General features: G+C 54.7%; 2 protein-coding genes across 8 annotated transcripts; one reads left to right on the forward strand and one right to left on the reverse strand.

The window, feature by feature from the left end:
* Nucleotides 1-5318: 5318 nt before the first annotated feature.
* Grn (granulin precursor) lies at nt 5319-11515 on the forward strand. 7 transcript variants are annotated; one of them, XM_042673789.1, is made up of 14 exons: nt 5319-5391; nt 7623-7767; nt 7872-7997; nt 8112-8214; nt 8336-8374; nt 8636-8748; nt 8840-8978; nt 9065-9192; nt 9389-9515; nt 9753-9850; nt 9937-10182; nt 10381-10614; nt 10701-10931; nt 11050-11515. In XM_042673789.1, exons 2-14 carry the CDS (start codon nt 7630-7632, stop codon nt 11185-11187), a joined length of 1860 nt encoding a protein of 619 aa, XP_042529723.1. In that variant the 5' UTR covers nt 5319-5391; nt 7623-7629; the 3' UTR covers nt 11188-11515. The 7 variants fall into 7 exon arrangements, with proteins under 7 accessions (XP_042529723.1, XP_042529724.1, XP_042529725.1 ...); XM_042673790.1 differs by having other exon boundaries at nt 5376-5399; XM_042673784.1 differs by lacking the exon at nt 5319-5391 and adding an exon at nt 7432-7524.
* Nucleotides 11516-12070: 555 nt separating this feature from the next.
* Fam171a2 (family with sequence similarity 171 member A2) lies at nt 12071-23056 on the reverse strand. Its single transcript, XM_042673907.1, has 8 exons — nt 22909-23056; nt 19446-19673; nt 19123-19215; nt 14679-14837; nt 14420-14599; nt 14222-14338; nt 13994-14120; nt 12071-13582 (listed from the first exon to the last, which is right to left on the reverse strand). Exons 1-8 carry the CDS (start codon nt 23024-23026, stop codon nt 12106-12108), a joined length of 2499 nt encoding a protein of 832 aa, XP_042529841.1. The 5' UTR covers nt 23027-23056; the 3' UTR covers nt 12071-12105.
* Between the last annotated feature and the right edge of the window lie 1226 nt (nt 23057-24282).

Genomic DNA, 24282 nt, shown 5'->3' on the forward strand with positions numbered 1-24282 from the left:
GGCAAGAGAGAATTCTCCAAGCACTATGCCTTTGAATTTCTGCCATAGTATTGTAAGCTTTCCTGAGTCTTGAACCTCCTAGCCCACAGGAAAGATTTAGGCTGAGGATTGGGGGTGTGGCTCAGCGAGAGCACTTATCTAGCAGGTACAAAGCCATGGGTTCAATCCCTAGTGCCCCACCACCACCACACAAAAGATTTAGGACAGTTATATTCACAAAGACAAATTATATTGGAAGATCAGGGTGGGTGAGGATGAGAAGAATTGATCTGAGCTGGTAATGAGGCTTAGTGGTAGAGACCTTGCCTAGCATGCATGAAGCCCTGGATTCAATTCCTCAGTACCACATAAACAGAAAAAGCCAGAAATGCTGCTGTGGCTCAAGTGGTAGAGTGCTAGCCTTGAGAAAAAAAAAAAAAAAGAAGTTCAGGGACAGTGCCGTAGGACTGGCAAAAAAAGGAAGAGAAAGAAAGAAAGAAGAAGGAAGGAAGGAAGGAAGGAAGGAAGGAAGGGGAAAAATAAAAGAATTGATCCCTCCTACATTGCTGGTGGTGTGCAAAATGGGTTACCACTTTGGAAAAGATTCTGGAAGTTACCAAAACTTAAACAGAATAACTATGTGATCCAACAATCTCATGCCTATTTGTATACCCAAGAGCAAAGAAACATTATTTTTTTTTGCGTGTGCCAATATCTGGGCTTATATTCAGGGCCTCATGCTCTGGCTTTGCTTTTTCCACTCAAAGCTGGTGCTCTAGCACTTAAGCCACATCTCCATTTCTGATTTTTCCCTCCTCTCCTCTCTCCTTCTCAATATCTTCTCTCTCTCTCTCAAAGCAGGGCCTCATGCAGGCTAGACAAATGCTCTACCACAGTGCTAAAGCCCCAGTTATCTCTGATCTTTCTATAAGCCTCTATTGTGAAATCAGATAACAATTATTAAAAGTGTATGATTAGGGCTGGGAAGGGGCTCAGTGGTAGAGCGCTTGCCTTGCATGCATGAGGCCCTGGGTTCGATTCCTCAGCACCACATAAGCAAAAAGAAAAAATGCCAGAAGTGGCACTGTGGCTCAAGTGGTAGAGCACTAGCTTTGAGCTGAAGAGCTGAAGGACAGTGCCCAGGCCCAGAGTTCAGGCCCCACGACTGGACCAAAAAAAAAAAAAAGTGTATGATTAATAACTTATCAGTCAGTGGAGTCAGGATAATTCAAAGCCAGTCTGGGCTGCACAGCAAGATCCTGTCTCAAAAAAACAAAAAAGCTGGGAGCTGGTGGCTCACACCTGTAATCCTAGCTCCTCAGAAGGCTGAGATCGGAGGATTGCTGTTCAAAGCCAGCCAAGGCAGGGAAGTCCATGAGACTCTTATCCCCAAAAAACCAATCAGAAAACCAGAAGTAGAGCTGTGGCGCAAGTGGTAGAATGTACCCACCTTGAGCTGAAGAGCTAAGGGATAGCATTCAGGCCCAGAGTTCAAGCCCCACGACTGACAAAAAAAAAGATGGGCCACATATAGTTGCTCATACCTGTAATCCTAGCTACTTGGGGAGATGGGAATCAGAAGAATCATGGTTGCTGGCAAGATTAGGCAAAAAGTTTGAGACCCTCCCCTCCACATCTTTTTTTTTTTTTGTCGGTCGTGGGGCTTGAACTCTGGGCCTGAGTGCTGTCCCTCAGCTCTTCAGCTCAAGGCAAGCGCTCTACCACTTGAGCTACAGCGCCACTTCCAGTTTTCTGGTGGTTTATTGGAGATAGGAGTCTCACGGTCTTTCCTGCCCGGGCTGGCTTTGAACCGCGATCCTCAGATCTCAGCCTCCTGAGTAGCTAGGATTACAGGCATGAGCCACCAGCGCCTGGCTTTCTCCTCCACATCTTAATTAATAAAAGCTGGGCAAAGGTGTAAGTTCAAACCTCAGTACCACCAAAACAAATCCCCTCCAAAGGATGAGGATATAGCTTTGGGGTAAAAAAAGCCAAAAGGAAGAATAATGGGGGAAAATAACATAAGGGGTGAGTGACATTGATCAAGATGCTTTGTACTCATAACCTGACGTGGAATTGTAACTACTTTGTACAACTACTTAATAATGAAATTAAAAAGAAAACAAGGAAATGAAACAAGAAAGGGATGTTCTGAGAAAGGAAAAATGATTATGTAGAGCAGAGTCTAGAGTTCTTCAACTCCAAACTACCAGGACACTGACCTTATGGAAGTCTTTGTTGTTAGGGGTTGTTCGACACCTTGCAGGATTTCTAGCAGCATTGCTGGCCTCTTCCCACCAGGTGCCAGCATCCCTCCCCTCCCCCAGTGTCTCCAGACACTGCCACTTTCACCTGAGGGTTTGGGGTTTCTATTCTTTTTCTTTTTGTCAGTCACAGAGTTTGAACTCAGAACCTAGGCGCACTGTCCCTGAGCTCTTTTGCTCAAGGCTGGTACTCTACCACTTTGAGCCACAGCTCTACTTCTGGTTTTTGAGCGGTTAATTGGAGATGAGTCTCAGGAGGCCTTTTCTGCCTGGGCTGGCTTTGAACTGCAATAATCAGATCTCAGCCTCCTGAGTACCTAGGATGACAGGTGTGAGCCCAGAGGTGCCTAGCTGTTTTTTGTTTTGTTTTGTTTTTGTCAGTTGTAGGGCTTGAATTCTAGGCCTGGGCGCTGTCCCTGAGCTCTTCAGCTCAAGACTAGCACTCTACCACTTGAGCCACCTTCCCAGCCCGGAACTAAGATTCTTCTATCTTTGTCTCCTAAGTATCCAGGCTGGCTTGAACTCCTGGGCTCAAGCAATGTCTCACCTCAGTCATAAACTCAAGATCAACAAGAAAGACAAAGATGTTACTAAGTGCAGAATTATTCTAGATTTTTCAGCAAGTATCTTACCTGCTTTCCAGGATCTCTATCTCCTGGCTAGGAGACTTGCCACACAATTGTAAAACTCAGCCACACCATCTCCCCCTATCCTAGCCAGGCCTCAGTTCAAACTCTTTGCTTTGTCTTCAATGCTCTCCATCTGCTCTTGAAAGGCAAGCATTGCTTTTCCTCCAAGGCCCAGGACTGGGCTTTCCCTGAGCCTCTTCTTTCTCCTCCTGGGGAACTGTTCATCTTTGTTCTTGTAATGAGGTCCCATCACTCATCTCTACCTGTACAGGCCCTTAGCACTAAACAATATGGCTCTTGTCATTGGCTAATCTGCTCAGCACGATGAATTTTCTCCCCTCTCCTATCAGGGCCATTCTTTTTTTTTTTTTTTTGGGTCCGGTCGTGGGGCCTGAACTCTGGGCCTGGGCGCTGTCCCTCAGCTCTTCAGCTCAAGGCTAGCGCTCTACCACTTGAGCCACAGAGCCACTTCTGGCTTTTTTCTTTTTGCTTATGTGGTGCTGAGGAATCGAACCCAGGGCCTCAGGCATGCAAGGCAAGCGCTCTACCACTGAGCCACCTTCCCAGCCCCTATCAGGGCCATTCTTAGAGGACAAGGCCAACTGAAAAAGCAGGGATACAACTGCCACTTTGACAACCCCTATCCCCAGCCCAGCTTGTGTCTGGCATACAACTACTCCCAACCCCTTTGCTTGAACATGGTGTAACCAGAGTTTCAGGCCAGAGGCCCAGTTTAATTCCAATAGGTCAGGTCATACTGCTCTTCCCAATACAGAACACAGTAGCAGTGGAGGACAAAGAAACAAGGTTTATTAACAGACACATCACAAAAGAGGCAGAGTGATGGGGCTGGGAAGGTGGCTCAGTGGTAGAGCGCTTGCCTTGCATGTCTGAGGCCCTGGGTTCCATTCCTCAGCACCACATAAGCAAAAAGAAAAAAAAAGCCGGAAGTGGCACTGTGGCTCAAGAGATAGAGTGCTAGCCTTGAGCCGAAGAGCTGAGGGACAGCGCCCAGGCCCAGAGTTCAGGCCCCAGGACCAGACCAAAAAAAAAAAAAAAGAGAGGCAGAGTGAGCACATCAAACCAACTTTGGGTACAGTCATAACCTTTAGGATTAAGCAGAGGAAGAAATGGAGGTGTAATTCAAATGCTACAGCACTTGCCTAGCAAGCACAAGACTCTGAGTTCAAACGCCAGTAATTGCAACAAAAAACAGAGGAAGAATTCAGGCTGTGTGTGTGTGTGTGTGTGTGTGTGTGTGTGTGTGTGTGTGTGTAATTCAATAGTCCTGGAAAAACTGCAGTCAATGGTGGTTCATTGTCTCAGGATTTGGTCAGGCAGGGCCTGGTCACAGTAAGTCATTGTTGCCTAGGAGTAGCTCAGACTCTTGACATAAGATGTTTATCCATCAGTCTTGACCTTCTTGGACTCCAAGGTGACTGTAAGAGAGAATAGTTCAGAGCAATGACAAGAAAAAGGCAGTCAGGGATGGCAAGGTTTGAATCTGCTTTCAATGAACTTGAGGTTTCAGTAAGGAGTCAATGCTTTTAGCAAAAGCAAGTTCTAAGCATCTAACAGTGACATTCAACCCTTGTCCGTACCTGTCCTTCTTTTCTGGTTTTCTTAACTTTTTTTGTTGGTTGTGGGGCTTAAAATCAGAGCCTAGGAGCTGTCTCTGAGCATTTTCTCTCAAGGCTAGTACTCTACACTTTGAGCCACAGCGCCACTTCCTCCCATCTGGTTTTCGAGTTTCTTCTTGACACCTCTGTGCAGCCAGCCCCAAACTCTCCCCTTCGGCCACTTAAAATCCTGTTGGACTCAGACCAAAGAGGTGTTTCCAGGGTGGATTTGAAACTCTTCTTCCTACCTTTGAGACGATCCTCAGCCTCTTCCCTAAACATAGCCCTAACTCAGGACACACCTAGAACCTCACATTTAATCTGAGCCAGTCTGCGTCACTAATCCCCAGCGCCTTGAGGAAGCAATACCTAGAAGCTGTTTATCTTTGTCCTGGACTTCCTTTCCGTCGCCACAGCCTAGCATTAAATCAGAGTTCGTTGAACAGAAGTGAAAAAGGAAGCCTAATTTTCTGCAACTCAGAATCTGATTGACACCCCGCAAACGCCCCGGACGGCGCCTCCCGGGGGCGCAGCACTGTCTGCTGTCAATGTCCTCATCTCTAGGAAACTGTCCTGGGAATGAAGGACCAGCAAAGGCCAGCGAGGAAGCAAACACCCGCAACCCTGTAGATGCGGGCCGCGGTGTCATATGATTCTCGAATCACATGATTCAGGGAAATGGGGTGTGGGGAGAGAGGAAATAGGAGAGCGAATGGAGTGAAAAAGAAACTCAGCCTTCCAGGACAGCCCCGCCTCCATGAGGGGAAAGTAACCAATAGGAGAGCGGGATCCCGCATCCCTGGCCAATGGGAACCTCTGTGGGCGGGTCGTCTCGACGAAGGGCAGAAGGCCGGGAGCTGACCGGGGTTGGCTAACCAGGGAGCACGGACGCGGTCTCAGGTAGGAAGGAGAGGGTGCGCACCTCGCTCTGCCCCTGGCCCGGGGCGGGGGGGGCCCTTGCGGAAACGTGTGTGCTCGAGGATCCTCTGGGGTCTCAGCCCTGAGACAACGGAAGACCCGTGCTGCTAGGAACTCCTGAGGCACTAGAGGGGAGGGGTTTTGGCTTTTGGGGAAAGGAGATAAGGAGTAATTGCAGCGACCCCACCCCATTAACAGGGTGGTCGCGCATGCCGGGAAGGCGGGGCGCGCCCTGTCCTTGCACCAGCATTTCTGCCTCGGTCGACTGGTGCCCGCCGTGTCCCTTTCTGGTGGTGGTGGGTGGGCCTCTCAGTGGCTTGGAGTTGGGGGGCCGACCTCCCCTAGCTGGGGGCTCCTTGGGGGCAGGGAGCAGGGCGGAGGAATTGGGAGCTGAGGCTGCTAGCCTTCCGGTGGAGGGTGGGACAGCTACCTTCTGCCTCTCCCCGCCTCTTTTCCTTGCCCCTTGGCAACTGGATTGACTCGCCTTTTGGGAAATTCCTCTCCCCTGGACACTCGGGGTTGGGGGTGCCCCCTAGCGGAAGACTGCGGAGCTCAGGGGCTGCCTTTTGGCTGTTTGGACACACGTTCAGAGTGGCCACCACTCTCACCCCCACCCTGTCCCGTCCCCACCCCCCCCCCCACCCCCGTTCTTTGTGCGCCTGCAGCGAGTGTCCCGCAGAAGCACACGCTGTGCTCCTGCACCTAGGGCTAAACAGGAAGAAAAGTATAGATAAACCAGCAGGGTGCCAGCTTCCCCTCTGCTGCCTGCTGAGAGTCGCCACTGGACACTCAGGAAGCTGGTGGGACATCTGTGGGGCAAGGAGAGGTGAAAGGCCACCAGGTGAAGGAGAGGAAGATTTGAGTGGCTAAGTAGAGAACGCTCCCAACAATGTCCACATACTGGTTAGGGGCTCCTGCTAACCACACACGGGAGAATTGAGGCAAATAGACAAGAAAGGAACTTCTAAGACCCTCACAATTGGTTGGTGGCAATTCCAGGACTAGTCCTTAAGTGGAATTTCTAGGCAATCTCTGATCCCTTGTTTCTGTCACTTGCCCAAGAAATGCTGATGTCTCTTTCCCTCCACTTAGATCTCAGGCCTCTGTCCCCCTGGGCCTTGGGGGGTCTGTTCCCTGGCAGTGTCTAGGGTACCACTGGTGATACAAACCCAGGTCCAATGTGCTCTGGAGCCATGAAAGCCTGTCATCCCTATGACTTCATGTATGACACGTGACAACATTTCTGAATTTGTTTCCCTCTTTGAGAAATGAAGGAGATTGTTACTGCTTTGAGAAAAGTTGTAACTGGGTCCTGAGAGGCTCACAAGACATTGCTGGTTTTGCTCCCCCAGTGGGGAGCTGCTGCAAGTTTGTTAGGGAAGTGAGATAGTGCTCAACCAGAGACAAGGTTCTATTTCTCCTACTGAGTCAGATGGGCAGCGGAGTGGACAAAACTCTTGAAGCTCATGGCCAGGGTAGGAGAGAGAGAGGCAGAGGTAATGGGTGCACTGGGGAGTTTACAAGGGCCCCTCGTAGTGTTGGGGGCTTTAGAACATAACTTTCTCAAAGGATGATCCAGCCTATGAACCTAACCCTGTCCTGGCTGAGAGGACAGTTGTGAACAGGCAGTGACTGGCTTCGAGGGAAGGGGCAGACTGTTGCCACTTTGCTTCACACTTTGCTTTCACACTTTCTCAACTCTGTGGTTTCCCATATGATCATGTGATTGCTCCAGTCTGAAAGGCTTTAGCCGGTTGCAGATGGGAGCATAACATCCATCAAGCAGACACTTGGCTGGCTGTGGAAAGGGAACTCTGGTAGGACTCCCTCCTTGCACCCCTGTCGTGTCACATGGTCTCTAAGGCCTTCCTCATATCCTCAGGGTTGGCCCACTTCCTCACAGATCAGGCCCACAAAAACCACATGCCTTCCGTATGCTCCTAAGCCTGTATAACACACTCACCCACAGACACTCAGGCCTTGAGTGGAGACATCGATCCACACATGTGCAAATGCTCTGATGGGTACATGCAGGTGCATGTATAACACAAGAGGTGCCTGTAGGAAGCTGAATCAATCCATATTTCTGTTCTCCTGCCTGCAGCTGTTGGGGAGGTGCAGTGAGTCCAGGCATGCCCCTTGGTGAGCACAGCCTCAGAACTGAGGGTGATCTGGGCTTAAGCTGGTTGATGAATGTTCCTTGTACTCTGCAGGAAGACCATGTGGACCCTGGTGAGCTGGGTGGCCTTATGGGTAGGGCTGGTGGCTGGAACACAGTGCCCAGATGGCCAACTCTGCCCTGTGGCCTGCTGCCCGGACCCGAGAGGAACTGGCTACAGCTGCTGCAACCCTGTCCTGGTGGGTGCCATTCCTGCCCTAGACAAGAATCGATAACCCTGGAGCCTTGGCTGCAGTGGGTGAGCCCAGCACAGGTCCTTTGGTTTAATCCTCTCTCTTCCTAGGACAAGTGGCCTACAACGCTGAGCCAGCGTCTGGGCAGCCCCTGCCAGACTCATGCCCACTGCTCTGCTGGCCATTCCTGCATCCTCACCATCGCTGGAACTTCCAGTTGCTGCCCCTTTCCAAAGGTAAGCGTGCCATTGGCTCGATTGGAGGGGCTTAGAGCTGCATTCACTCTTTCCCTGCACCCTCCTATTCTGGTAAAAGGGCCTTGCCCACACAGGCTTCCTTGTGTCCTGCAGGCCGTGTCATGTGGGGATGGCCATCACTGCTGCCCCCAGGACTTCCACTGTAGTGCTGATGGGCAATCCTGTTTCCAGAGATCAGGTGCGACAGGGGCTGGGGATGAGCAGGGAACACATAGGAGCCTAGAGTGCTCAGGACCCCAGCCACCTGGGTGGGTGGTCCCGATTTCCTGTCCTTGTGCTCTCATTCATGTGATAAATGTACTAATGCTCTGACAGAAGGCAGCTCCAGGGACCGGAGGGAGCAGGAGAGGATATAGGTATGGTGGGGTAGGAAGAGGCCACGCCAGGCTAATTCAATGACAACCCACTTTCACTGGATGCCCCACCCTGTCATCTCTCTGAGGCAGGGTCTGTCTTACAGGGAGAATGCGGTAGTGGATCTTGGGCTCTAGTAGCAACCCCAAGAGCCTCTAGAGCTGGACCTACAGGCTCTGATGCTACAAGCTCCTTGAGTGATGGGGAAAATGGCTTTCATTGACTGGGCTGGGCTGGTGGAATCCTGATCATCTTGTCCACAGATAATGACCTCTTGGGTGCTGTCCAGTGCCCTGATAGCCAGTTCGAATGCCCCGACTCCTCCACATGCTGCATTATGCTTGATGGCTCCTGGGGATGCTGCCTCTTGCCCGAGGTACAGGTGTGAGGAGATGGGAGTGAGAAGATGTGGGGGGCATGGCTAGAGGTGGGGGTAGCAAAGGTACATCCATGGCTGTTTTTCTCAGGCTTCTTGCTGTGAAGACAGGGTGCACTGCTGTCCCCATGGGGCCACCTGTGACCTGGTTCACACCCTCTGTGTCACACCCACAGGCACCTTCCCCCTAGCAAAGAAGTTCCCTGCACAAAGAAGCACTAATAGGGCAGGTGAGGAGAGAGAACCTCAGGCTGGGGGTTGGGGTGAGGCCTAATCTGACTCCTGGCTAAGTTCCCTCCACCTGGCCATCCCTCAGGCCTAGCTCCTCTTCCAGTGGCTTTGCCCAGCTCAGTTCTGTGTCCTGATGCACGGAGCCAGTGCCCTGATGATTCTACCTGCTGCAAGCTGCCCAATGGAAGCTATGGCTGCTGCCCAATGCCCAATGTGAGTGAGGGCTGGAGCCAGCTTGGCTGTGTACTTACAGCCACCCTGGCCTGGACACTGCCTTACAGGGGGATCCAGGGGCTGGGGTCAGTTGTCTGATTGCTCAGGGCTCATGCTGCCCCCTAGTGGGGGTACTGGAGCAGTGCCAGGCATAAGCCTGACTGGAAGTTTAGACTCACCTCTGGTCCTCACCCAGGCCATTTGCTGCTCCGACCACCAGCACTGCTGCCCCCAGGACACTGTGTGTGACCTGACCCAGAGCAAGTGCCTCTCCAAGGAGAATGACACTACAGACCTCCTGAGCAAGCTGCCTGCACACACAGGTACCTCAAGCAAACCACCTTATTCCACCAAACTGTTCCATGATCAGATGTGGGGATGGTTGCTGATAGCAAGGAGAGATTAGGCAGCAGCTACCTCCCCACATTGGTCTTGCCTCGGGATCACTGCAGGGTGGCATACATTCTGCCTTCTACCTATAACATCTGGGTTCTGGCTGTGGAGACTGCAACTGGGTAGACCCCCACCCACAAGGCTGACCTGTCCTCTCTCCTATACAGTGCAGGATGTGAAGTGCGACATGGAGGTGAGCTGCCCAGATGGCTATACCTGCTGTCGTCTTCAGACAGGAGCCTGGGGCTGCTGCCCATTTACACAGGTACCCAAGTACCAGGGTGGGCTGGGCTGAGCAGAGGCAGCAGTAAGCTGAGGCCTTGTGCTCACTGGCCCTTCTGTCTACTCCAGGCTGTGTGCTGTGAGGACCATATTCACTGCTGCCCGGCAGGATATAAGTGTTACACTGAGAAGGGAACCTGTGAACAGGGAAGCTTCCAGATACCCTGGATGAAGAAGATCCCAGCCCGCCTCAGTCTGCCAGACCCACAGTCCTTGAAGAATGATGTTTCCTGTGATGATGTTACCAGCTGTCCCCAATCCAGCACCTGCTGCCGACTAATTTCTGGGGAATGGGGCTGCTGTCCTATCCCAGAGGTGCTTGGGCAGGGGGCAGCACTGGGGTGATAGTACCTTGGCCTGGTCAGATGGGTGGCCACCGTGCTATACTCTGTACACTTCCTAGCCCATGCTGGCACCTAGCTCTGAGATTCATCTTCCAGCTAGAGGAGCTGTAGACAGGAGACAATTGTCCACATGGCAACTTCTAGAACACTTTTTCTGCCCATCCCCCAGGCTGTCTGCTGTTCGGACCACCTGCACTGCTGTCCCCAGGGCTACGTATGTGTGGCTGAGGGAAGGTGTCAGAAGGGAAACAAGCTAGTGGCTGGACTAGAGAAAATGCCTGCCCGCAAGGCTCCCCAGAACCACACAGGAGACACTGGCTGTGACCAGCATACCAGCTGCCCAGTGGGGCAGACCTGCTGCCCAAACCTGAGTGGGGGCTGGGCCTGCTGCCAGCTGCCCCATGTGAGTGTCTGTGTGGCTGACCTGGGATAAGGGGGTGTGGTGTGGAGGGCGGGAGGCTGGAGTGTGATGTCACTCCATCACTGCAGGCTGTGTGCTGTGAGGACCGGCAACATTGCTGCCCGGCGGGGTACACCTGCAATGTGAAGGCCCGATCCTGTGAGAAGGAAGTGGACGCTGCCCGTCCTGCCGCCCGCCTGCTTCTCGGCCCTAATGAGGGTGTGGATGATGTGGAGTGTGGGGCAGGACACTTCTGCCATGATAACCAAACCTGCTGCCAAAACAGCCGAGGGGACTGGGCCTGCTGTCCCTACCATCAGGTCAGTGCCACCTCTGACCCTGGCACTGGGGATGGGAATGGGTCAGGTTCTGCCTTGTCTAACTCTGTTTCCTCTCTCCGCCGCCCTGCCCCGCCCCCCCCCCCCCCCAACTATTCAGGGTGTCTGCTGTGCAGATCGGCGGCACTGCTGTCCTAGAGGCTACCGCTGTGGGGCCAAGGGAACCAAGTGCTTGCGCAGGCAGAACCCGCGCTGGGATAACCTTTCCGCCTTCCCAGCCCCCAGACAGCTGCTGTAAGGAGGAGCTGAGGAACAGAAGACACTTCTCAGCCCTCTGGACCTTGTCCAGAGGGCATCCACCTGCTCAGGCCTCCCTCGCTCCTTTTCCCCCTAATTATCCCTGACCCCCCCAACTCTGAATTACTCCACTACCATGGAAGGTGGGGGCCTCGATCTAAGGCCTTCCTCATTTAGGGGACAGTGGCAAAAGCCACATTACAATACAAACTGCCACCCCTTCGCCCAATTTCTTTGGACCCTGTGGCCAGGTGCTTTCCCCTATCCACAGGTGGTGTGTGTGTGTGTGTACGCGCGTGCGTGTGCTCCAATAAAGTTTGTACACTTTCTTAACTGTCTGATTTGGCCACCCTGCCTTACCTCCCCAGGAGAGCCCTGAACGGGGATCCTTGTCCTGTGCCAACATTCACGCTACACAGAAAGACACACAAGGCGTTCACCTCACCATTCTATATTTGCTGTTGCCCACGGTGGACCCCATCACCGTCCCCAGGCCTACCCCAGTCACCGGCCCTGTGACATCGCAGCCCAAGAGATGGGCCGCTCAGCAAGCAGCACCCCCTCCCCTCCCAAGGGTCCACAAAGAACGCCCCCTCCCTTCCCAGCCCTCACTAGCAGCCCAGGCTGGGTAACCCCTCCTTCTCTCCCAAGATAGAACTTTCTATGTACAGCCACTTTTATACAGGCACTGCTTCCCCCCCACCCCCAGCCCTCTTCCCCAGCACCTCCCAGTGGGGGACCGGACCCCTCCCACCTCCCCCTGCTTGGAGGCAGATCCAGGGCCCCTTCCCACGACTTTACCCAGCACATACCACGGAACAGCTTCGCAGGCCCCAGGACGCCTTTCCGGGCTCCCGGGGGGGGGGGGGGGGGGGGGGGTTCGCACCCTGGGGGCGGGCCCGGGCGGGAGGGGGCGGAGCTACTTGACGTTGAACACCATCAGCGGCCGCTCCTCCCGCCGCTGCCACGGGCTCTTCTTGTCGCCGGCGTCGTCGCCCACCTCCGCCCCCAGCTCGTCCTCCGGGCTGGTGAGCGAGTCGCGCCGGAGCTCGCTGGCACTGCTGCGGGAACTGTCCCCGCGGCTCCGGCCTCGGCCCCGGGGCACCGTGGCCGCCCGGCCCTCGGGCGCCGCCACCTCGTCCAGCAGCGGCGTCAGCGAGTTGTCCTCCGGCGAGCAGAGGCCCGTGCGGCTCTCGCTGCTGCTGGGCTCCGTGTCCTCACTGAGCGCCAGGCGCGGCGGCGCGGGCGGCGCGGGCGGCGGCGGCACGGCGGCGGCGGCGGGGCCGCGCTCGCGCTCCTCCCGCGGGGGCCGGCGGCGCGCGGGCCGCGCCTCGTGCACGTCGACGCCAGAGTCTAGGCTGGCGTCGGTGCTGCGGCCCCCGCCGCCCGCCTGCAGGTCGATGTAGGAGTGGCGCACCTGCGAGTTGGAGCGCCCGTCCAGCGACACGAACCAGGCGCGCGGGTGAGGCTTCACGCCCAGTTCCAGCAGCTTCTTCTCGGTCAGCGCCTGCAGCTCCCCGTTGAGCTGCGCCATGGTGGACTCGTTGAACAGCACCGGGATCGTGACCGAGCCGCTGACCGGCGCCGAGCGCCCGCTCCCCCAGCCCTCGCCGCCGCCGGCCCCGCCGCCCTCGCCCCCCGCACCCGGGTGGCCCTGGATCAGCGGGCGCTGGGGATCGGGCTGGGGAAAGGGGCGCGCGGGGCCGGGGGCGGAGCCCTCGGGAGGGGTGGGCTCGTCGCCCACCCCCGCGGCACCCGCCTCGCCGCCCAGGCGCACGTAGTGCGCGGGGATCACCAGCGTGGGCATGACGTTGCGGTAGACGTTGTCCTTGAGGTGGTCGATGGAGCCGCAGAAGATGAGCTGCCCGGCCTGGCTTAGCGACGGCGGCCGCGCCAGCTGGTCCACCGACTGCGACAGCAGGAAGTCGGGGGTCTTGCTCTCGGCCGCCCCCTTGTGGCCCAGGTAGTGGTCGAACGGCGGCGGCGGCGGCGAGGGGGGCTCGTGCAGGAAGGCCGACGCCCCCGCCGGTCCCCGCCGGTACTCATCCAGGCCCGGCTCCAGCCCGCCAGGCCCCTCCACGGAGCGGGCGCCCTTGAGCCCTGCAGCCTCGGCCCCGCGGGCACCCGGAGGCTCGGTGGCCGGGCGGCTAGACGAGCGCGGCTTGGCACGGAAGAAGTCATCCCGGGAGGAGGCTAAATCTCTGGAGCTGGAGAAGGCCGAATGGAGGGGTCCTGGCGGTGGGGCCTCGGGGTCCCCTGAAGAGGCAGGTTCCAGGGGTCCCCCACAGATGAGGTGGAGCTGGGACATCGAAGTGGCCTGATCGCGTTTGTTACCATCAGAGGGCCCCGAGAGCTGCAGCTTGCGGTGCTGCTGTCTGGGCTTCAGGCAACGCCTCCTGGAGAGGAGGGAAAAGAGGGAGGACCATCAAGAAAAGCCCGCCGCACACTCCCCATGATGAAGACAGAGGATCGGGTTCAACGCCTGGGGTTGTCAGAGAGTGGGGACTATTGTACCAGGGGCCTGGGAAAAGTTTGTGGTAAGCAGGGCCCTGTCCAGTGGCTACATTTGGGTTCCCATGGGGTAAACACTCGTGTGTGTGTGTGTGTGTGTGTGTGTGTGTGTGTGTGTACGCGCGCGCTAGAAGTGCCTGAGAACCTAGAAGAGCATCTTAGCCAACTAGGAGTGGGTCTGTCCTAGGGTCCCCTGGGAGTAAGAGCTGGCCTAGGTCCCCTGGGCTCAGCGACACCAGTGGTAGAGCAGATCTTTTGAGGTGAGAGGAGTTAGGGGCTGGGGCTGGTGCCCTCACCGGCAATAGTAGATAAGCAGACACAGCAGTATGAGCACCAGCAGAGCCAGAGCCGCCAGGATGGTAAGCAGAAAGATGGTGTGGTAGGTACCAATGTCTTGGATGCCCGACGTGATGGTGACCAGCCCTGTGCCAGGCAAGGGTTTAGTGTTCAGGGATGGATGTCCTTCCTGCCACTTGCTAAGTTCCCTCTTTCTTCCCCCTGCCCCGATGACCCACCACTCTCACCAGCCGTGGGGGAGGCCATGGCAGCCACCCAGTAGCCCAGCTGGGAGGAGACGAAGGTCCAGTAGAGTTGCCGCCCTTCCTTCCGGATCACACCGGTGCCATTGCGTACCCACAGTCCTAGGAGAGCCCGGGGTGCATAAATCTCCTAAATGTTCTTCCCTCCAAACTCCAGTACTGACAACCCCCTGAGACACTTACCACTCTTGGGGTCAAACCTCCAGGCTGGAATGCTGGTGCCCACAGCCAGAGCACGGGGCTCTGAGGGCACTGGCAGGGACAGGTGAATGGGGCCGGAGAGGGGCACTTCGGTCCCATTGCCTGTCAGCAGGTGGACGCTTACAGCAGCCAGAGGTATGAGCTCTAGCCAGGAGCCATTGCCTGAAAGAAGAGGACACAAGTGCTAAGGAGTTGTGGGAAGGGGATCTTTTCTGTATCCCATATCAGGCACCTGGCTTACCGGAGCTGGATGCCTCAGTGCCCAGGAAGGCAGGGAAAGCCCTCATTTCCTGCTGGGTGCTGGCAGGTGTGAGTGATGCCCAGAGCTGGCTGTAGGTGGAGCTGACTGGCAGACGGGCTGCCCGGCGCTGAAACTGTACCCAAGGCTGAGAGCGGGCACCTGGATGGAGAGAGAGGGAGGCTGCAGTGGCCTGGGCAAGAGAGCAGAACAAAAAAGCAGGTATGGAAGAAGAGGAGCCTCACTGGGTGAGGCGATTGGAAAGGTCGGAGAGGTGGTGACCTGGAGAGAACTGGACAGCCATAGATGGTTCCCTTGTTAGGGACATGAACCTGAAACCTCCCATCCTGATTGTGACCCTTAGCAAGTTGCTTGCTTGTTGTGAAGCACTGTTTCCTTATAAAATGAGCAAGGGATGGTGGCATGGTGGTGCATGCCTACAAACCCGGAGGGAGGTGGAGAGGTAGGAGGATTCTTTTTTTTTCCAGTCATGGGGTTGAACTCTGGGCCTGGGCGCTGTCCCTGAACTCTTCAGCTCAAGGCAAGTGCTCTACCACTTGAGCCACAGCAGCACTTCCGGTTTTCTAGTGGTTTATTGAAAATAAGAGTCTCATAGACTTCCCTGCCTGGGCTGGCTTTGAACTATGATTCTCAGATCTCAGCCTCCTGAGTAGCTAGGATTACAGGCATGAGCCACTGACGCCCAGCTAGGAGGATTCTTGTCTAAAGCCAGAGCTATGCAAAAGCAAGACCCTGTCTGAAAAATAAAGAAAAAAAAATCCAAACCCTAGTACTGTCAAAATAAATAAGTAAACATGTAAACCTATAAGATAATGAGGCTCAGGATCTCAAGCAATTAGCAACATCTCTTCCATGGTAAGCAGTGTTCTCCATCCTAGGATGCAAGGATGAGTAAGACAGTTCCCTGCCTTTAAGTTCATGGTATAGTGCAATGCTATCCTTCATGGTACTGTAAGAACTTCCTGCAGAGAATGTATCTGTGCTACCCACCATGATACCCACAGGACCATATTACTAGTACTTTTCATTTTTAAGCATTTAATAAATTCTTCCTGGGAACTGGTGACTCATACCTATCATCCTAGCTACTTAAGTGGCTGAGATCTGAGGATCATGGTTCAAAGCTAGCCTGGGCAGGAATGTCTGTGAGACTCTTATCTCTAATTAACCACCAAAAAACAGAATTGGAGCTTAAGTGGTAGAGTGACAACCTTGAGAAAAAGAACCCTAGAACCAGCACAAAAATAAATAAGCTCATCACCAGTGGCTCACGCCTGTAATCCTAGCTACTCAGGAGGCTGAGATCTGAGAATCACAATTCAAAGCCAGCCCAGGCAGGAACCTTCATGAGACTCTTTGTTTTGTTTTGTTTGTTTTTGGGTCCAGTAGTTGGGCCTGAACTCTGGGCCTGGGCGCTGTCCCTCAGCTCTTCAGCTCAAGGCTAGCGCTCTACCACTTGAGCCACAGCGCCACTTCCGGCATTTTTTCTTTTTGCTTATGTGGTGCTGAGGAATCGAACCCAGGGCCTGAGGCATGTAAGGCAAGCGCTCTACCACTGAGCCACCTTCCCAGCCCCGTTCATGAGACTCTTATCTCCAACAAACGACTCAGAAAACCGGAAGTGGCACTGTGGCTCAAGTGGTAGAGCACTAGCAATGAGCTGACGAGTTCAGGGACAGTGCCCAGGCCCAGAGTTCAAGCCCCATCACTGACAAAATAAATAAATAAATAAATAAATAAGAAGGACAGGGAATGTGGCTTAGTGGTAGAGTGCTTGCCTAGCATGCATGAAGCCCTGGGTTCGATTCCTCAATACCACATAAACAGAAGAAGCCGGAAGTGATGCTGTGTCTCAAGTGGTTGCATGCTAGCCTTGAGCAAAAGAAGCTCAGGGACAGTGCCCAGGCCCTGAGTTCAAGCCCCAGAACTGGCAAAATAATAATAACAAATCATTAATTTATTTCAATTTAAATGGACATAAATCGCTAATGGCTACACTAGACAGCTTAGGGTGGTGGTGGTGGTGGTGGTGGTGGTGGTGGTGTGTGTGTGTGTGTGTGTGTGTGTGTGTGTGCTGGGGTGGAGAGAATAGACATAAAAACAATTCCAAGCCTGGCGCCGGTGGCTCACACCTGTAATCCTAGCAACTCAGGAGGCTGAGATCTGAGGATTGTGGTTCAAAGCCAGCCCAGGCAGCAAAGTCTGTGAGACTCAATCTCCAGTTAACCACCAGAAAACTGAAGTGGCACTGTGGCTCAAGTAGTAGAGCCCTCGCCTTAAGCTGAAGGTCTAAGGCACAGCGCCAAGGCCCAGAGTTCAAACCCCACAACTGGAAAGAAAAAAAATGTGTGTGTGTGTGTGTGTGTGATAACATTAAGCTGTATGAAATGCTGGCCAGATTACCTATAGTAACCCCTGTAATAAGTGTAACAGTAGAAGTCTTTATTATTAACTACATTTTATACATGCAAGGGCCCCCGAGTGCCATGGCCCACCCACTTGCCCCCATCCCATCATGTCTCTCTTAAATGCTGGGAGCTTGGCCCACCCCTCAGCAGGGAAGGCCCTGGAGCATCTTGAAGACTAAGTGAAACACATTCAAGAAGGAAAGAGGGAAAGGCCTTCCAGGAGGACGGGAAGGACCTGCAGGCCTTCAGAGCAGGCAGTGCTGAGGATGGAGGCTAGGGTCTAGAAGGCACTGTCAGCTTTCCTTATGACACTGCAAGCTGTACTTGCAGCCCTTTTTTGTTTTTGTTTTTAGATGGAGTCTTGATGACTTTGCCTGAGCTGGCCTTGATCTGATTCTCCTGCTTCTGCTTCCTGAGTAGCTGAGATCATAGACACATACTACCATGCCTGGCTGCACTGCCAACTTTGTGAAGGGGCCTGAGCTTTATACTAAAACCTGTGGGACCCTTGGAAGCCCAGGAGCTAGGTGGCAACAGAGACTATTTGGCATTTTCTAATCCTTCTGGGACATTGAGAAGCCTCTACCATACAAGGCTCAGAGGGATGAAGATAGTCAGCAAAGCTGGGTGCAGTGATTCATACCTATGATCCTAGCCCCTCAGAAGGCTGAGATCTGAGGACTGTAGTTCAAAGCCAGTCCAGGCAGCAAAGTCCATGAGATTCTTATCCTCTCCCTCCCATTCCCCCCTCTCTCTTGGTCATGGGGCTTGAATTCAGGGCCTGAGCACTGTCCCTGATCCTTTTTTTGCTCAAGAATAGTGCTCTACCACTTTGAGCAACAGCTCCACTTCCCCTCTTTTTTTTAAGTGGTTAACTGGAGATAAGCATCTCATGGGGCCTTTCCTGCCCAGGCTGGCTTCAATCTGTGATCTTCAGATTTCAGCCTCTTGAGTAGGTAGGATTACAGGGGTGAGCTCCTGGTGCTCCATAAGACTCTAACCACCAAAAAGCTGGAACTATAGTGGAGCTATAGCTCATATGGAGTGCTAACCTTGAGCAGATAAAGCCAAGGGACAGCATCCAGGCTTGAATTCAAGCTTCAGTTCTGGCATACACATATGAATAGTAAGCAACAGTAATTTAGAGTAATTTGCCAACCAGGACTCAAGCTTTCCCACTGTGGCTGTCTAATATCAGCCACATAGTGTCTAGCCTCTGTGCAACCTAGCATGTTCTCAGCCCTCAGTCCTAGAATGTTCTCATTGCCCCTCCTGCCTAGTCGCTGATGACTCCCAGGTCCTCTGGAGCAAAGGTACCGCTGCTCGCTTTCCCCTCCAGAGCTCACAGGGTCCACTATCCCTTCATTAAATTCCCATCAGCTCCAGCCGGCTCCACTCCAAGAGCAGGGGTGTCTCAACACCAAACACGGCTGCCTTCTCAGCTGCCTGCCTGCTCTATAACTATTCCAGGGTTTGCAATGGCATTTGTCTGACTTCCTACTTGCCTGTGAACTCCACAAGGTAGGGAGCAGAGCTGTTCTTCCCTACCATTGTGCCTGGCATCAGCCATCATAACATACTTGGCATGGTGCAGGAGTAGGAGGAAATATTAGCTGAGTGAGACTGAAAGCCTGTGCATACACAAGGACCCCTGTGCATTGTTCTGGGCCTTGTACTGGGTGAGAGTCCAATCTATGGAAGGACTCTCTCATGGCCGTCTCCCATTGCCAAGCATACAAGAAGTACGTGGAGATCCACCGCAGGTGGCAGGGAGGTAAGAACAGAGGGAAGTGGAAACCACGAGAAACCCCAGTAAACTGTAAATATTGATTGAACACCTTTTGTTTGCAGGATTGATGATGTCGGTAACTACCTTCCATACCTTCCACATGAACAAATGTGGCTCAGAGAGGTTAATTGACATGCCTAAGGCACCCAGCTAACAGGTGAAGAAGTCTTAGGTTCAGGGAAGGGGGAGGGAGCTGATGTGAAATGAAGGCTGGGGGGGGGAGGCTTACCAGGAGAGCCTAGGAGGATGTGTACAAGGTCCTCATAGAGGATGAGAGTGGCTGGCCGCTCAGGGAGCAGGTAGAGGCTGACAGATGCGTACACTGCAAGAGGGAGGGTTGACCTGTCAGTGCCAGAAAAGCCCCCCCACCCTGTGTCCCCTGCATCTGCATCCCAGTGGCTTCCTCCTCCCTCTGCCCCTCTGCATACCCCAGCCCAGGCAGCAGCTGCTATCAAGTCTGCCTGCCCCCCTCCGCCCCCAAGGACTATTTTGAGTAGGGGCTGAGGGAGGGTCAGCTGCTGCCCACCCCCCTCCACCTGCTCCTCCACTCACAAGGCAGCTTGTCAACACGCCAGGGCACAGAATTGGTGAGGAAGCCAGGGCGGGCAGCAGAGACCAGCACCCAGGTGCCCAAGCGGTAATTGAGGGGCAGCGTGGCCACACCCTCCGAGTCCGTGGTGCCAGCAGCCAGCAGGGTCCGGTTCCCAAACACGTCCACAGAGGCCCTGGCCAGGGGCACGAGCTCCCCGCTCACATAGACCTGCACCTTGATCAGGATTTCTGTAGGCAAGACAGGGGGAAGGAGTGAGGAAGAGGAGAAGGAGGAAGAGGAGGAGCAGGAGGAGGAGGAGCAGGAGGAGGAGGAGAACTGAGGGCAATCCAGAAATCAGAGGGGACTTTGGCTCCAAGAGGTTTGGGAGCTGACTCCAAAGCAGATATTCTAGAATAAGAGCTAGTATTTGCTTATGTTTTGCATGCTGGGGATCAAACCTAGGGTTTTGAGCATGCTGAACATGAAGCATGCCAGTAAGCTACACCCTCAGCCACCAGCAGCCTGAGAGAATGGATGGTGACATGTTTACTGTATTTCATCAACGTTTCTGTACCCAGGTTGTGTCTGTGATTGATGATGTCATAATGACACCTAACAGCATTATTCCCATTCTTACTGGTGCATGAAATAATCATGTGTCTTATAGTCAATGATGTATTAAATTTGATAAAATGTACCCTTGGCCCATTTTACAGACAACAAAACTGAGGCTCAAAGACAAGGTATGTGGCTAGTGTTCAGAGAGAGATAGTAGTCTAAATCTAAGATCTAAATTCTTAGCCACTTGTCTGTGGAGAGGAGAGAAAGAGAGGGCTGAGGAGGGGTGCATAAGGGAGAAGGTAGCACCTCAGGTGACAGGGGAGGGGTCAAGATTGAGCCTTTTGGAAGGTAGATGAGGTGGGTCCAAGTTTGAGTTCTCTCAAAAAACATGGAGAAAGGGATACAAGAAATTGTTCACTCCCATCACTCATCCTTTCCCGAGTCCTTTGCACACACCTGTTTTCCTTTAGATTTAGGGACTCATCCCAACCCTTAAGCCCAAGCAAGTATCTCCTGACCCTTCCCCCTCGTGTCTATAGCTGGTCAGCAGTAGTCACTATGGCAACGCCCTCATTCCAGATCAGGCAGGGAGCTGGGGCCCCTGGCAAGAAGAAGGAGAATCTGGGGGCCTGCTGAGGTCCAGGGGAAACCAGTGTGGAGGGGACTGGGAAGGGAAGCATATGTCTTCTCATTTCCGGGGCTGCTTATAGCAGGAGACAGTCCAGACAGTCCAGACGGGGCTGGCCCTGCAGGTGTCCTGGGCTCTGAGGGAGGTGATAGGGCCCCATTGCCACTACCCCTCCACTACACCATGCCTTGCTCTTCCCCTGCCTGGCTGCTAAGAATGGATGTCATGGCTGAAAAGGTTCAGAGGCCTCAGGATGGGGCCCAGGAGGTAGATGGATTGGGCACTGGGGGTTGGATGAAAATCTAGAGGGGTTCAGATACAGAAGGAAGTCTAAAAGCAGCAGAGCATAGAGAGGTCTGGAGCCTCAAAGACTTCAGGAAGGCCTTACATGTGGGGCCAACACTCAAGAGTGACAGGTGTCTCAGCTCAGGCTTCCACTCAGAGCTAGTGCCACGCCTGCCCCTGGCATCCCATCCAGCTGTTCACCAGAGCCCACCTCCTTTTCCAACCTTTCAGGACAGAGCCTAATGCTGCTGACTGGGGCCCACTAGGCCCACTCCTGCTTTCTAGCTCTCCAAGGAGTGTGAGTGTGTGTGTGTGTATGTGTGTGCGCGCACACATACACACACACAAACACATGCAGTAGGAATTCTGGGAAGCTGGAAGGGCCTGGACTGTTCTTTGGCCTTACCCGGGGCCAGAAGCAGCTGGACAGAGCAGCTGGGAAGAGGGGACCCAGGAGTCTGAAATGTACTCACTTGAGGGAATGCCTTGGGCTCAAAGGCCAGCCAGGGCTTGGGAGAAGGGAGGGGCCTGGGGAAACCAAACTGAGGTGTTCAGGTAAGGCCTGAAAGAGGCATTAATGCCAGGCTGGGGGTTGGGCAGGTGCCTAGAGGATTCCCTTCCCCCTTTCCCTCAACCTGGGCTTCCAGCCAGCTGCCTGAGAGAGCCCCCTATCCTGGCCCGGTTCCAGGCAATTCCCTGGGCTCTCTCCCCTGGGGTGCAGGGCCTTGAGGGAGGGGCCTCATAAGAAACTAGAGCCTCTTCCTACCTGGCAAAACCTCCTCTCTTCTTAGAGCAGGAGAGACTGAGGCAGGAGACCCTTTGGCAGTCTCAAAGGCTGACAATCCATACAGTGTCAGCCTCATTTCAGAAGGAAATCCTACCTCTTCCTCCCTTCATCCGGACCCCACTTCCCTCAACAAGACGCTTCCACCTCCCCTTCCTGTTGGCTCCTGCGGGTTGGGGGAAGGAGTGGAGGGCACTGCTTTGGGCTGGGATGGAGCTCCCTGGCAGGGTAGGGAGAGCCGTAGCGGGGTGGTGGCGCAGTAGCCTGGGAGGTGGGCACAGGGCTGGAGTGGGTGGAGGCGCGGGAGCTCCCAGGGAACGGGCGCGGAGTCGTGGCCTCTCCCACCGCAGGAGCCGGCCCCACCCCCATCCCACACACCCACCTGGGCCGGGGAGAAGTGACGTGAGGAGGGGGTGATCTGGAAGCGGTCATTGGACAGGAGTGGCAGGAGGCCGGCTGGACGGGGACCCAGACACCTGCCCTCCCAGCTGGCACTGCCCACAGCCAGCCAGCCATCTCAGCATGGCTCCGAGACCACAGCCCTGCCGTGTGCCTGGAGTTGAGAATCACAATGTACCCCTTTTTCTCAGGGCCCTCCAACTGCAGCCCCTCTTCCACCGTGGGCTGATCAGCGTTTATTTGGTGCACCCCGAATTCTAAACCTAGGTTTTGGCTAGAAGCTGTCAGGCTCCCGGCGAAGAAGCCCATTCCAGCAGTCAATCCCGCCCACAGCCTCACCCACTCCCCCTCCTCCCCTCCCCCCCTCAAGCCCATCTCTAGGCTCCCAGCCCCCGTCCGGCCCAGGGTGGCAGCCGATGCCTGCACCCCCCCACCCAGCCAGAGTCGCGAGCGAAAGACTCGCGGGGGGCAGCGGCGCGGGCGCCCGCCCCAACCCGCCCCTGGGCGGGTGTCTTCGGTAGACAATGGCTCAGGCAGCAGAGCCTCGAGGACCAGGAGAGAGAAAAACAAGTCTGGAGGGGGTGGCGACGCCGAGCTTGGGGACCCCCGTCTTCCCCCATTGTGCCTCCCCGAGACTTGCGCCCCAGACAGTTCCCCCCACTTTCCTCCATAACAGCCGACCCCAGGTCGCTTAGCCCCCCCCCCACCCCAATGCAAGGGACAGAATGCACCCCGATCCACTAGCACCACGAAGAGGAGGCTACTGGCAGGGGCCCGATCGCCGGGCGCAGGCCCACGACCATCGCCCCTCCGGGCCGAGACTCACCCTGCGGGCTGGGGGGCTCCGGCGGCGACTTGCCGGGAGCCCGAGAGGCACCGCCGAGCAGCAGCCCCAGCAGCGGCAGCAGCCGCGCGAGGACGCTGGGGCCACTGGGCGGCGGCATCGCGGGGCTCCGGCCGGCCCTAGCGGTCCATAGCTGCCGCCCGGCCCGGCAAGGCCGGCCCCGCTCAGCCCCAGCTCTGCGCCGCGCCGCCCCGCTCGGGCTCCGGCTCAGGGCTCCGGCTCGGGCTCCGGCTGCGGCGCCCGCTCCGCGCGATTGTCTCCGCCCGGAGCCTCCGCCAGCGCCCCCTGCAGGCGGCGCCCCGCACCGCGGCTCTCCCGGCGCCGCCCCTTCGCGGCCCCGCTCCGCCCGCCGCCCCCCAGCTCCGCCCGGATGGCAGCCCTTCCAGCAGCTTCCCCCCCTCCCCGCCCCCTCACCCGCGCTCCCAAGCTGCAAACGAATTTAGCAGTTAGGGTTAACTCACCAAGGTTGGAGGTTCGAGGGGCGCTGGAATTTGGTGCACAATGTGGGGTGGGGGAGCATGGCTATCGCTCACTCTCCAAGAAGTACTGTCATGAATATCTCAAAAAAGTGTAAGTACTCCCGCCCCACTGTCCACTCTCTCCACACAGACAACCACGCGCTGCACCCTCCGCAAATCAGAGCTGGTTTCCTAGCCTGTCTATCTTTACCACAGACAAGTTCCTTAGCCTTTTGATTCTCAGTCATCCTTTTGAATGGGAATTGTAACCTAGTAAGGTTGTTGCAATGATTAAATTAAATAATGATGTAGAGTCTAATTGCAACTATGTAATACACAGTGAGGAAGTAGCTGTTCTTCTCTTCGGTAATGAGAAGCTTTCTGGGACCACCATCGTGGTGGGGAAGTTCGTCTAGAGGCAGAAACAAATTTCTCACTCACAGTTATCCATTGTCCCACCGGGATTGAACTTTGTGAATGACGAACTAGATCTTTCCTTCTTTTTCAGCCCCACAGCTGAAGACTGTTCTTTCATTCTAGTTCATTGCTCCTCGTGGTTGTCATGGCTCAAATTCTGTCCTGTATATTCAAATCCTCATCTAAGCAGTTCATCATCCCCCTCCAGGTCCTCTCTGGCTTGCTACCTTCTCTGTAGTGTGCCCAGGAGACAGGACTGGATACTTCATACAAAGACCTCATTACCCAGAGGACAGCACTGGTTGGCCCATGGTTAGAACCACTTACTTGAATCTTCTGATTTAAGGAGACTTCACAATGAGCTGTGGATTCCTTTTCCCTTTCTTCCTTTCTTCTTTCCTTTTTTCTTCTTTTTTCCTTTATCTCTATTCCCACACACTTTTGGACAGGGTCTTGCTGGTAGTACAGGTTGACCTTAAAC

Source organism: Dipodomys spectabilis, unplaced genomic scaffold, assembly GCF_019054845.1.
Source record: "Dipodomys spectabilis isolate Male_0828 unplaced genomic scaffold, ASM1905484v1 ptg000018l, whole genome shotgun sequence".
NCBI classification, from domain to species: domain Eukaryota; kingdom Metazoa; phylum Chordata; class Mammalia; order Rodentia; family Heteromyidae; genus Dipodomys; species Dipodomys spectabilis.

Coding starts and splice junctions, on each gene's coding strand:
- Grn (XM_042673784.1), top strand. CDS start 7,448: ATGTATAACACAAGAGGTGCCTGTAGGAAGCTGAATCAATCCATATTT. Junction 7,998..8,111: donor GTTGCTGCCCCTTTCCAAAG/GTAAGCGTGCCA, acceptor TGTGTCCTGCAG/GCCGTGTCATGTGGGGATGG. Junction 8,215..8,335: donor AGGTGCGACAGGGGCTGGGG/ATGAGCAGGGAA, acceptor GCTCTGACAGAA/GGCAGCTCCAGGGACCGGAG.
- Fam171a2 (XM_042673907.1), bottom strand. CDS start 23,026: ATGCCGCCGCCCAGTGGCCCCAGCGTCCTCGCGCGGCTGCTGCCGCTG. Junction 14,600..14,678: donor CACTGAGGCATCCAGCTCCG/GTAAGCCAGGTG, acceptor CTCTTCTTTCAG/GCAATGGCTCCTGGCTAGAG. Junction 14,121..14,221: donor CATGGCCTCCCCCACGGCTG/GTGAGAGTGGTG, acceptor TGCCTGGCACAG/GGCTGGTCACCATCACGTCG.